Genomic DNA, 12,976 nt, shown 5'->3' with positions numbered 1-12,976 from the left:
ATTGTCTGATAAGCTAAGGAATGAGGAGGATCTCCGAAGAATCGACGAGGAAAGGACAATATGGAAAACACTGACAAGATGAAACGATAGAATGGTAGGACATCTGTTAAGACATCGCGGAATAACTTCCATGGTACTAGAGGGAGCTGTAGAGGGCAAAAACTGTACACTGCAGAGACACAAAGACGCTGGAATACATTCAGCAAATAATTGAGGACTTAGGTTGCAAGTGCTTCTCTGAGACGAAGAGGTTGGCACAGAATAGGAATTCGTTGGGGCCGCATTAAAAAAAAAAAGGAAAAGAAAAAACCTCGAAAAACCGAAATTTGTATCTTCCCGGTAGTCATGAAATCCTTCTCAACTTAGTGGTCTGAGAATAAATCTAGTCTCAGCACCTCCCAAGGCTGTAACCAGCCCTTTCCATACTCACTACCTGATCATCTTTAGTAACCGTAGCTCTGTCACCATACACCTACAACACTGACCCCGCACGGAGTGAAGAGAAATGTCTTGCATCAACGATGTCTCGTTGCAGGAAAACACTTCCTCTCGTTACCAGCTACGGATAGCACAAGCAATAGCTTACCATACAGCCAACCCTCCGTAGCAATGTTTACCTCAAACTCTCCAATGGCATCTCAGAATATAGCGTAAGTAACTACCTGACAACTGTAATAAACAGTATATAGGGGAAACCTACATCGAATCCAGAAGTTGGTTCACCTGAAGACGACCGCTCCAAAGGCGATCGAAACTTCGGCGTTTTATTTGTCTTGTTGTTTTATAATGACACATCCCAATACGCAAACTGGTTTTATTCAAATTGGCACGTCCGTGGAAGTTGACGAACTTACATGCACAAAGTTCATTTGTTTTCTCTTGCGGTTTTGGGACAATACTTTCATAAAATTATTGAAACAGTCTTGATCATAAACCCATTTTTAAAGAAATGTTTGTTACTAACATTACATAACTTGGCTCAAATGGTTCTGAGCACTCTGCGCCTTAACTTCTGAAGCCATCAGTCGCCTAGAACGTAGAAGTAATTAAATCTAACTAACCTAAGGACATCACACACATCAATGCCCGAGGTAGGATTCGAACCTGCGACCGTAGCGGTCACTCGGCTCCAGACTGTAGCGCCCAGGACCGCACGCCCACTCCGGCCGGTGTTTACTTAACTGAAAAATCGCTGTTAAATCCCAATAATGTCACGTAAAAGTATAATAATTTGCTACACTAGTGATTGAAGCGTTCACGCATTACAACTGTGGTGCCCGATCGTATTTCTAGCCCATCCATTTTTGTTTTATTTTGTTCCTATTGTACTATGAACGGTGTTTCTTAAAAATTCTTCCTAATGGAGTCCGTTTGCCAAACGATATCCTTTTGATTGTAAGGCTGGTTATTATGGAAATGAACAAGTAAGAGAAGCTATGAAAGTGAAAGATATCAGGAACACGTAACGTAAAACACGCCTTAGACGGTACGGGCACCTCAACAGGGGCAAACACGATTTCATGACGAAAACCGTATAAGCGTGCCTGATGCTAGTTTTTTAATATAAAAGTAATGTCAGTGATAGAAAAATTGGAAACGGTGGATGTGTTACTTACAATGGACAAGAAGTTCCACTGATTTCTCCTGCACACCACGTGCGCCCTTGGCTTGACACTTGAGGGTTTGCCCATTGTCATCCGGTGACGGCGTCAGCAACAGTATTGATACAGTCTCGTTCCCATCTTCAGTTACCTTCGGCAGAAAAAAGGTTTGTTGAAACAGAAACCACCAAATGCAATTTTTTAGGAAATATTGAAGATAAAAAAATCTTTGTCTTAGGTTCCTAAATTTGAGCTAAGTCATTTTCAGGTTACATTAGCCGGTTCTGCTTAAATTCAAAGAATTAAAAACAAACAAAAGTCGTTGACCAGTTTGAGAGTTTTGAATGAACATTTTTTTTTAATTCTTTTTATTGTAGCCTTATGGCAGTACGCACAGCAATCACGAAATATAGTGAGATAATAAGCTCACTGTATACGGATTACATTTTCACTTTACTGTTTATATTAATGTTTCGTTTTGCACCCCCTAACACGCCCTGACATAGAATAATCTCTCTTCAAGCTCTCTGGCAAAATCATCTAAATCAGATTAAAATTACACTGTCATTAAGGCAATAAGTTATAAAGTTGTAAACTTAATGTCTGTAAGGGAGCACACAATCGCAACTAAAATTTGTATGTTTAGAAATATTTTAGTTGCTTCTTTAAATTTAGACTTATGAGCATATAGGAGTAACTGTTTACTACAGATTGTAATTACGCAAAACATTCTAACCGTTATTCGCCTGCGCTCGCTCATCGCCTCCGTCTGTGCACAGGAACATAAATCAGCAATTCTGCCCAACGGGAGAAGGAGATACGGGAATGATGCTGACGTGAAATGTAATTGTATAGGGTAATCATGTTTTTCTGAATCCATTTATGGAAGAAAGGTCGATGTTAATGACACAAAATTCTTATAGCGTGGCGATTTTGACGCTCATAATCACATTCAGATGAGATTATACAAGAGCTCTGTGCTGTTTTACATAGGCACGGATGTCAATAACTTACGCATGTGATACAGCAGGTGAGGGTATCGATTTATTCAACAAAACACGTGACTGACCTAAACAAGTAAAGAAAATGACTCTGGAAAAGAGAACCTGGTTAATATGTACTATAAATTTTATCGTCAGCAATAGTTTCATTCTGAAAGTAACTAGAGTATAGCATTACATGGAAGTGGTCAGCGGTGCCTAGTGAGAGATAATATTAGCTTTTCAACTGTGATTCTACAGAAAATGAACTAAAGTTTAAATAGGTAGGTCAAGTAATTAATATAGATTTACTGCTTCTAATTGGCAGTAAATGGAATTTATTGACCAACTTGGCTAAATGAAGGTATGGGTTAATAAGATACGTCCCGAAACATCAAGAAATAATTAGCTATATAGTGGGTTGAAGTGTGCGAGAGAAAAGTTCTAGAGAGAGGTCAGTATTTAACATCAGTAAAAGGAATCCCCTAAAAGTATAAAGCAGTAGAAATCAAATATATTATCCCCTTTATTATCCACTTTTGACGCCAAGCTGTACAATTGTTGATGTTGTTGTTCTTGTGGTCTTCAGTCCCGAGACTGGTTCGATGCAGCTCTTCGTGCTATTCTATCCTGTGCAAGCTTCTTCATCTCCCAGTACCTACTGCAGCCTACATACTTCTGAATCTGCTTAGCGTATTCATCTCTTGGTCTAGACAAGCTGTGTCACAAATCTCTCCTCTCCCCAATTCTATTTACTGCCTCGTCATTAGTCATGACATCTACCCACCAAATCTTCAGCAATCTTCTGCAGCACCACATTTCGAGAGCTTCTATTCTCTTCTTGTCCAAACTATTTATAGTCCATATTTGACATCCATACATGTAAGGATGTAGAGGCACATATCACTAGGGGTAAGATAGATACTGCCTACAGGAAAATTAAAGAGACGTTCGGAGAAAAGAGAACCACTTGCATGAATATCAAGAGCTCACATGGAAACCCAATTCTAAGCAAAGAAGGGAAAGCAGAAAGATAGCAGGAGTATATATTGGGTCTATACAAGTGCGATGTTCTTGAGGACAATATTATAGAAATGGAAGAGAATGTAGATGAAGATGAAATAGGAGGTATGATGCTACTGAAAGTCGAAAGTCGAAACAAGGGCCCGGGAGTAGACAACATTCCATTACAACTACTGACAGCCTTGGGAGAGCCAGGTCTAACAAAACTCTACCATCTGGTGAGCAAAATGTATGAGACAGGTGAAATACCCTCGGACTTCAAGAAGAATATAATAATTCAAATCCCAAAGAAAGCAGGTGTTGATAGATGTGAAAATTACCTAACTATCAGTTTAATAAGCCACTTCTGCAAAATACTAGCACGAATTCTTTACAGACGAATGGAAAAACTGGTCGAAGCCGACCTCGCGAAAGATCAGTTTGGATTCCGTAGAAATGTTGGAACACGGGAAGCAATACTGACCCTACGACTTATCTTAGAAAAAAGATTAAGGAAAGGCAAACCTACGTTCCTAGCATTTGTAGACTTAGAGAAAGCTTTTGACAATGTTGACTGGAATAATCTCTTTCAAATTCTGAAGGTGGCAGGGGTAAAATACAGGGAGTGAAAGGCTATTTACAATTTGTACAGAAACCTGATGGCAGTTATAAGAGTCGAGGGACATGAAAAGGAAGCAGTGGTTGGGAAGGGAGTGAGACAGAGTTGTAGCCTCTCCCCGATGTTATTCAATCTGTATATTGAGCAAGCAATAAAGGAAACAAAAGAAAAATTTGGAGCAGGAATTAAAATCCATGGGAAAGAAATCAAAACTTTGAGGTTCGCCGATGACATTGTAATTCTGTCAGAGACAGAAAAGAACTTGGAAGAGCAGCTGAACGGAATGGACATTGTCCTGAAAGGAGGCTATAACATAAACATCAACAAAAGCAAAACGAGAATAATGGAATGTAGTCTAATTAAATGGGGTAATGCTGCAGGAATTAGATTGGGAAATGAGACGCTTAAAGTAGTAAATGAGTTTTGCCTTTTGGGGAACAAAATAACTGATGATGGTCGAAGTAGAGAGGATATAAAATGTAGACTGGCAATGGCAAGGTAAGCATTTCTGAAGAAGAGACATTTGTTAAGATCAAGTACAGATTTAAGTGTCGGGAAGTAGTTTCTGAAAGGATTTGTGTGGAGTGTAGCCATGTATGGAAGTGAAACGTGGACGATTAATAGTTTAGACAAGAAGAGAATAGAAGTTTTTTAAACGTGGTGCTACAGAATAATGCTGAAGATTAGATGGGTAGATCATATAACTAACAAGGAAGTATTGAACAGAATTGGAGAGAAGAGAAATTTGTTGCACAACTTGACTAGAAGAAGGGATCGGTTGGTAGGGCAATTTAGTATTGGAGGGCAGCGTGGAGGGTAAAAATAGTAGGGGGAGACCAAGATATGAATACACTAAACAAATTCAGAAGGATGTAGGTTGCAGTAGGTACTGGGAGATGAAGAATCTTGCACAGGATAGAGTAGCATAGAGAGCCGCATCAAACCAGCCTCTGGGCTGAAGAACACAACAACAACATGGATACACTACATACAAATACTTTGAGAAAAGACATCCTGACACTTATATCTATACTGGATCTTAACAAATTTTTGTTCTTCAGAAACGCTTCCCTTGCCATTGCTAGTCTACGTTTTATATCCTCTCTACTTCGACCATCATCAGTTATTTTGCTCCCCAAATAGCAAAACTCATTTACTACTTTAAGTGTCTCATTCCCTAATCTAATTCCCTCAGCATCACATGATTTAATTCAACTACATTCCATGATATTCGTTTCGCTTTTATTGATTTTCTTCGTATATCCTCCATTCAAGACAATGTCCATTCCGTTCAACTGCTCTTCCAAGTCCCTTGCTGCTTGCTGTCGCTGAGAGAATTGCAATGTCATCGATGAACCTCAAAGTTTATACTTCTTCTTCATGGATTTTAATTCCTACTCAAAATTTTTCTTTTGTTTCCTTTACTGCTTGCTCAATATACAGATTGAATAACATCAGGGATAGGCTACAACCCTGTCTCACTCCCTTTCGAATCACTGCTTCCCTCTCACGCCCCTCGACTCTTATAATGCCATCTGGTTTCTGTAAAAATTGTAAATAGCCTTTCGCTCGCTGTATTTTACCCCTGCCACCTTCAGAATTTGAAAGAGAGTATTCCAGTCAACATTATCAAAAGCTTTCTCTTAGTCTACAAATGCTAGAAACCTAGGTTTGCCCTTCCTTAATCTGTCTTCCCAGATAATTCGTAGGGTCAGTATTGCCTCCCGTGTTCCAACATTACCACGGAATCCAAACTGATCTTCCTCGAGGTGAGCTTCAACCAGGTTTTCCATTCGTCTGTAATGAATTCGCGTTACTATTACGCAGCCGGGACTTATTAAACTGATAGTTCTGTAATTTTCACATCTATCAACACATACTTTCTTTAGGATTTTAGTTACTATATTCTTCTCGAAGCGTGAGGGTATTTCACCTGTCTCATATATCTTGCTCACCAAATGGTAGATTTTTGTCACGGATTGCTCTCCCAAGGCTGTCAGTAGTTCTATCGGAATGTTGTCCACTCCAGGGGCCTTGATTCGACTTAGGTCTTCGAGTGCTCTGTCAAACTCCTCACTCAGTATCATATCTCTCATTTTATCTTCATCTACATCTTCTTCCAGTCCCATAATATTGTCCTCATGTACATTGCCCTTGTATATACCCTCTATATACTCCTTCCACCTATCTGCTTTCCATTCTTTGCTTAGAATTGGGTTTCCATCTGAGCTCTAGATTTTCATACAAGAGGTTCTTTTTTCTCCAAAGGCCTCTTTACTTTTCCTGTAGCCAGTACCTATCTTACCGCTAGTGAGATATGCCTCTAAATCCTTACGTTTGTTCTCTAGCCATCCCCGCTTAGCCATTTGGCATTTCCTGTTCATTTCATTTTTTAGACATCTGTTTCTCTTTTTGCCTACTTCGTTTACTGCATTTTTATATTTTCTCCTTTCATCAATTAAATTTAATATATCTTCTGTTACCCAAGGATTTCTACCAGCTCTCGTCTTTTTAGCTACTTGATCCTCTGATGCATTCACCCTTTCATCTCTCAAAGGTACCCATTCTTCTTCTACTGTATTTCATTGCCCCATTCCTGTCAATCGATCCATAATGCTGTCCCTGAAACTCTCTACAACCTCTGGTTCTGTCAGTTTATCCAGGTCCCATCTCCTTAATTCCCCACCTTTTTGCAGTTTTGTTCAGTTTTAATCTACAGTTCATAACCAATAAATTGTAGTCAGAGTGCACATCTACTCCTGGAAATGTCTTACAGTTTAAAACCGTTCCTAAATCTCTCTCTTACCATTGTATAATCTATCTGAAACCTTCCAGTTTCTCCAGGCATCTTCCATGTATACAACCCTCTTTCGTGATTCTTGAACCAAATGTTAGCTAGATGAAGTTATGCTCTGTGCAAAATTCTACCAGTCCACTTCCTCTTTCATTTCTTACCCCCATTCGATATTCACTTACTATGTTTCCTTCTCTTCCTTTTCCTACTATCGAATTCCAGTCACCGACGACTATTAAATTTTCGTCTCCCTTCACTATCTGAATAATTTCTTTTACCTCATCATACATTTCATCAATCTCTTCGTCATCTGCGGAGCTAGTTGCTAGTTGGCATATAAACTTGTACTACTGTGATAGACGTGGGCTTCGTGTCGATCTTGGCCAAAATAATGCGTTCACTATGCTGTTTGCAGTGGCTTACCCAAACTCCTATTTTTTATTCGTTATTAGACCTATTCCTGCATTACCCCTATTTGATTTAATATTTACAACCCTGTATTCACCTGACTAGAAGCCTTGTTCGTCCTGCCACCTAACTTCACTAATTCCCACTGTATCTAACTTTAATCTATCCATTTCCCTTTTCAAGTTTTCTATCCTACCTGCCCTTTAAGGGATCTGACATTCCACGCTCCGATACGTAGAAACCCAGTTTCATTTCTCTTCATAACGACGTCCTCCTGAGTAGTCCCCGCCCGGAGATCCGAATGGGGCACCATTTTACCTCTGGAATATTTTACCCAAGAGGACGCGATCATCATTTAACCGTACAGTAAAGCTGCATGCCCTTGTGAAAAATTACAGCTGTAGTTTCCCTTGGATTTCAGCCGTTTGAGTATCAGCACAGCTAGGCCATTTTGGTTAGTGTTACAAGGCCAGATCGGTCCATCGTCCAGACTGTTGCCCGTGCTACTACTGAAAAGGCTACTGCCCCTCTACAGGAACCACACGTTTGTTTGGCCTCTCAACAAATACCTCTCCGTTTTGGTTTCACCTGCGGTACGGCTATCTGTATCCCCTGAGGCAGGCGAGTCGCCCCACCAACGGCAAGGTCCGTGGTTCATGGGGGGTTGCTGTACTATTATAAATATTAGTGTAAAAAGAACATTCATAGTAATTCAGAATTAGTGTAAAGATATTTACTGAGCGGAGGTAAGAACTTGTTGCAGACGCTCCAGGAGATATCTATTCCTTGCCTTTGCTCTAGGGTTAAATTTCGATATATGCATATCAGATTGGTTTTGTTTTGGATTAACATAAGTTTGAATCGAGTTCTATTTAAAAGACATTTATTTCTGCACTGATCCGTACATAAAAATGTGGGAAAACATTTAAGAATGAAGCGAATGAAGAATTACATCAATGTTGTCTAGGTATCATTCGGATTCATGAACAGAATGATCAATATCTTGTCCATTGCTTGTAAATACAAATTCCAGTTCTACGCTCTGCTCGTCTCTTTTATTCATGATAAAGGCTCCAGATCGACAGCACACCTGAGTGATAGGGAGACGCCAGGTCCGCGGACAAGCCTACAACACATGGTGAACTGTATTTCTCCACGCCGCTACGAGGACCGCCACTGCCATATCTGGACACACATTGCACTGTGTGTAGTTCGCTTGGCGAATTGATGTGCTTCTACGTCAATAACATGGTGAAAAGGATCATTAATTATATTTCGAGATTGGAAATTGGATTATTTACAGTAAGACTGGTGTAAGTAGGATATTTTACAAAGATTAATAGACTTTCACAGGGTATGACAGCATGAAATGCTACATCCAGGACGTCTTCTAGCTGAAAACCACAACAAGAAGAAAATACAGTACAAAAATCCCGAATGAACTACATTTTCTTGTGCTCTCTGCGAATAGGAGATGATTCTACGAACCAAGAAACTGCTAATCAAAAATTATCGCGTACATAGTCACTTGGTCACTTATTAGTGGCATGACGCCCTGTTAAAAAAAAGGGAAAAAAAGGAAAGTTCACTGCTTAGGAAGAAGTAATATTTGTGTTTACCTGGCCTAAAACAACAACACCTGGTGCAAAGTAGTTACAGCGTTTATCGCTCAATCAACCAGTTTCTGGTTACACCGTTTTATTTGAACGTCAGTTAAACTTTACTATTTAAACCGCTCATTATAACGGCTACTGAAATAACCGATTTTCAGTTTTTTATTCCTGTTACTTCCTGTAATAAACGTAGAAATCGAACAAAGACTGAAAAATTTTGACTCTCTCATTTAAAGATACAAAGAATCAAAATACTCAATTAAACAGGGTAATAAAAGAAAACTTGGTCCGTCCACCGCTGCTTTTCTTGATAAGTGATTGAATACTAAAAAAAATCGCCAGTATTCTCTACGAACTCAAATTTTTTAAAACTCTGTTCAAAAACATGTTGTAATCATGGATCATACCATGATTTAGGCATTACGAATAGTCAGTGCTAAAGGGTGAAAACTGATGTTTAAAAATGCTTTTTCTTTGTGTTAATTTGTCGCCTTTCAGGGGCTACAGGCAAAGAAAGGCATGTTACGTAGACACAGGCAGCAAATCAGCTACGTTATATTTTTATTGTATGCTGTAAATGAACTGTTATTAAATTTTTAATTTATAACTGTTACCGTAATTTTCTCCCTCTTTTGTTATTTCATAGTAGAGGCATACAAATTTCTAATATTTTAAAGTAACTGAAGCATTGTACTTCATTGGTGCGTCACTTCGGAAAAATGTACTCGCGTAACTTAAGCCAGGCCATATCGTAACACGCACATTATTGTCTCAGCAATGCCATGTGTTTGTTGTTCATTACTGTCGGCAATGTTATTAAAATAGCACTGATTGTTTTTCCGATTTTCTGTAATAAAGCAATATTTTAAACCAATGCAAGTTTCGGGAATAAAAGTTATTCCTTTTTTAAAAAAGGTTTATTTAGAAACGAAAAATTTTATCACTGCGGCTATGGCTGACGAATATTTCAGTTTTGTTACTTGGTCATTAGTAAAAAATGAAACCACTTGTTACAATCACGACCAAAAAATACCGAAAAGTACTCAGCACTAATATACTGGTATCGTTCTTAAGTGATCGGTTTTTCCCATCCATAGTGCAAACGCATACATATTGTAATGGCCTCGTTAAGTATGTTGTCCATTTCTAGGGAAAGCTTTAATTCAAAGTAAAAGTGAGGAAAAATAATAGTCCCAAATTGTTTCTGAGTAGTAGGAGACGTCCAGGATGCGGGGAAAAAAATCTTTTATTGCATTTTTGGATGAAAATCGCAGATCATGTCTGATTCGTATAAAGTAAAAGTTATGTACAAGCATAGCTCTTCGTAACGGAAGTGAAAATAGTAAAAAAGTATTGAACCCTTTAGACTCTTACAAACCCCCAACAAGTACGAAGGGAGACATATTATTTACCAACAGTCCCTCTATGAACCAAGTGAGATTAGTAAACACGACATAGCCCCGCTACAATTGTAGGATCAGTGAATGATCGAGCTGTAGCTTTTACCTGGTTACCGGTTATGTCGAAGATGGAGCGAGGGAAGTGAATGGAATTTGAGAGTAGATGAAGTATCGATGACAGAGCTCATAGATAATATAGCACTCACGGGAAAATGTGAAGAAACCCCTGCACAGTTCAATCGATAGGGGTGCCTATTTAGTAAAGAGGTCAGCTTCAGGAAAATGTAATTGTGCTTAAGAGCATCAGAAGGGGAAACACGGACACGCTTCAAAATTTTTGGTGGAAACATTGTAGCTGTACTGGTTGAATTTAATGATGCATGTAAAACGTAAAAAAGAAAAAAATGTGACAAAAAAATAAGCTAATCGGTATCAGACTCATGGAATTGAGAAAGACATCCTGAGTCGAGTAGCAAACGTCTACAGCTCTGGACGGTATGGCAGCGAAATAGGGTTGTTAAACTGAAAACAGAGATTGTCGGAGCATTAAAATGTGGCCCAACAGACGTAAGCGTCATTTATTTATTGTGTTGAAGCCCTTGTTGTATCCGTTAGGACAGTCCGGGAAAATTTTGCGTTAAGGGTCTATTGCAGCAGACGTCCGATGCGAGTGCCTTCGCTAGCACCACGACATCACGTGCAGCTCCTGTCCTGGCCTCGTGACCATATCGGTTGGACCATACACGACTATTAATCCTTGGTCTCGTCAGATGAATCCCGATTTCAGTTGGTAAGAGCAGATGGTAGGGTTCGAGTGTGTAGCTGACCTACCCACGAAGCCAAAAGTTCTCAAAAAGGCACTGTACTAGCTCCATAATGGTCTGGGCTGTGCTTGCACGGAATGGTCCTCTGGTCCAACTGAACCGATCATTGACTGGAAACGGCTATGTTCGGTTATTCGAGACCAAAGCGTGGACTGGAGAGGGCGCTGATGGCAGAGGCCATGTGTCACATTTCAGTGGTGCCAGTTCGGTCTATCAGTAGATCGAGTTTTACCAGGCATGGCCTGCACTGCAGTAAGTATGGGAAGGGGAGGCTGGCAAAGCCTATAGGTGACAGTGTAGTGGGTGGTGGTGGGATTACTCATGGAAAATCTCCTGTAGTAGTTGGTGTTAGATTCTTTAGATTGAAGTCTGCTGATAGATATACCTGCTTAAAGGAAGTCCCTCTAACTAAGGGCTCACCTTCAGAGGACGTCATGTTTCCAAGTAGTGAAAGAATTAGCTTATTTCATCAAAATATAAGAGGTATTAGAGATGAAGTTAGTGAACTGCTTATAGATGTTGACTCTGAAGTTATTGGTATATCGGAGCACCACTCAAATAATTTGAAAATTCAGAGGCTTCCTTAACCAGGATACATATTAGCTGGCTGTTTTTCAAGGAGTTCCTTGCGGGGTGGGGTGTGGCTATCTACTTAAAAAAATGGTATTCCATTTGAGTCCATAGACGCATCATGGCACTGCACTGAGCGGATATTTGAATGTTGTGCAGGGGCAGTTGAATTAGGGTGAAACTAAACTTCTAATTGCTGTTGGTTATAGGTCCTCTTACTTTGACTTCATAGCATATCTGATCAAGCTAGAGAGGATTCTTGATTCACTTTGTAGGAAGTACCAGAAATTAGTTATATGTGGTGACTTCAATATAAATTTTGTATGTGATGGAGCAAGAAAAGGGATGTTGGTAGACCATATAAATTCATATGATCTGATGCAGACAGTGTTTTTTCCAACTAGGGTGCAAGGGAACCGTAGCACAGCCAGAGAAAATATTTTTATTCATTCTTCATTGCTAGATGGGCATTCTGTTAGTAAAAGGGTGAAAGGCCTTTCAGAACCTGCGGCACAAATTTCAACACTAAAATGCTTTTGTAGTCAAACAAATGTCACATATAATTACAAACTATGTGGGAAAATTAATCCCACAGCAAAAGAGACTTTTTTAAACCTTGCAAAGGAACAAGAATGGCAGGATTTTTATAGTTTCGATAACATAGATGATAAATATATTGCTTAATTAACATGTTTCTCATGCTCTTTGCGAGTTGCTTTGCATTAGAACGTTCGAAACGGGGTACTACCATTTGTTGGCAGCCTGAGTGGCTGACTAGTGGGATAAGGATATCTTGTAGAACAAAGTGGGAATTATATGAAAATGTTAGAAGTAGTCACAATCAAGCTACAGCAGCCCATGACAAACCGTACTGTAAGGTGCTTAAAAATGTTATTAGGAAGACAAAGAGTATGTGGTATGCAAATAAAACAGCTAATTCACAGGATAAAATTAAACCTATATGGTCAGTTGAGAAGGAAGTGTCTGATCAGCAGCACAAAGTAGACGGTATAAAGTCAGTTCACGGTAAAAATATTTCTGTTACTAATAAATCAGATATATGTACAGTATTTAACAATTATTTTCTGAACGTTGCTGGTGAATTAAATAAAAATATAGTTTCTATAGGGAATTGTACAACTTTCTTGGCAAATGCCTTTCCAAG

At 39.2% G+C, this 12,976-nt stretch overlaps 1 protein-coding gene across 1 annotated transcript in view; it reads right to left on the bottom strand.

Annotated features, from left to right (window-relative positions):
- The window catches only part of LOC126481503 (nephrin-like), a 123,043-nt gene that overhangs the window by 93,979 nt on the left and 16,088 nt on the right, over nt 1-12,976 (bottom strand). The window contains exon 4 of the mRNA XM_050105297.1: nt 1,617-1,752. Coding sequence (XP_049961254.1) covers nt 1,617-1,752 — 136 coding nt within the window. The remainder of the gene's footprint in view (nt 1-1,616; nt 1,753-12,976) is intronic.

This window comes from Schistocerca serialis, chromosome 5 (genome assembly GCF_023864345.2).
Source record: "Schistocerca serialis cubense isolate TAMUIC-IGC-003099 chromosome 5, iqSchSeri2.2, whole genome shotgun sequence".
Classification (NCBI taxonomy): domain Eukaryota; kingdom Metazoa; phylum Arthropoda; class Insecta; order Orthoptera; family Acrididae; genus Schistocerca; species Schistocerca serialis.
Note: the sequence above shows the minus strand (reverse complement) of the source record. Positions and strands in the feature narration are given on the sequence as shown.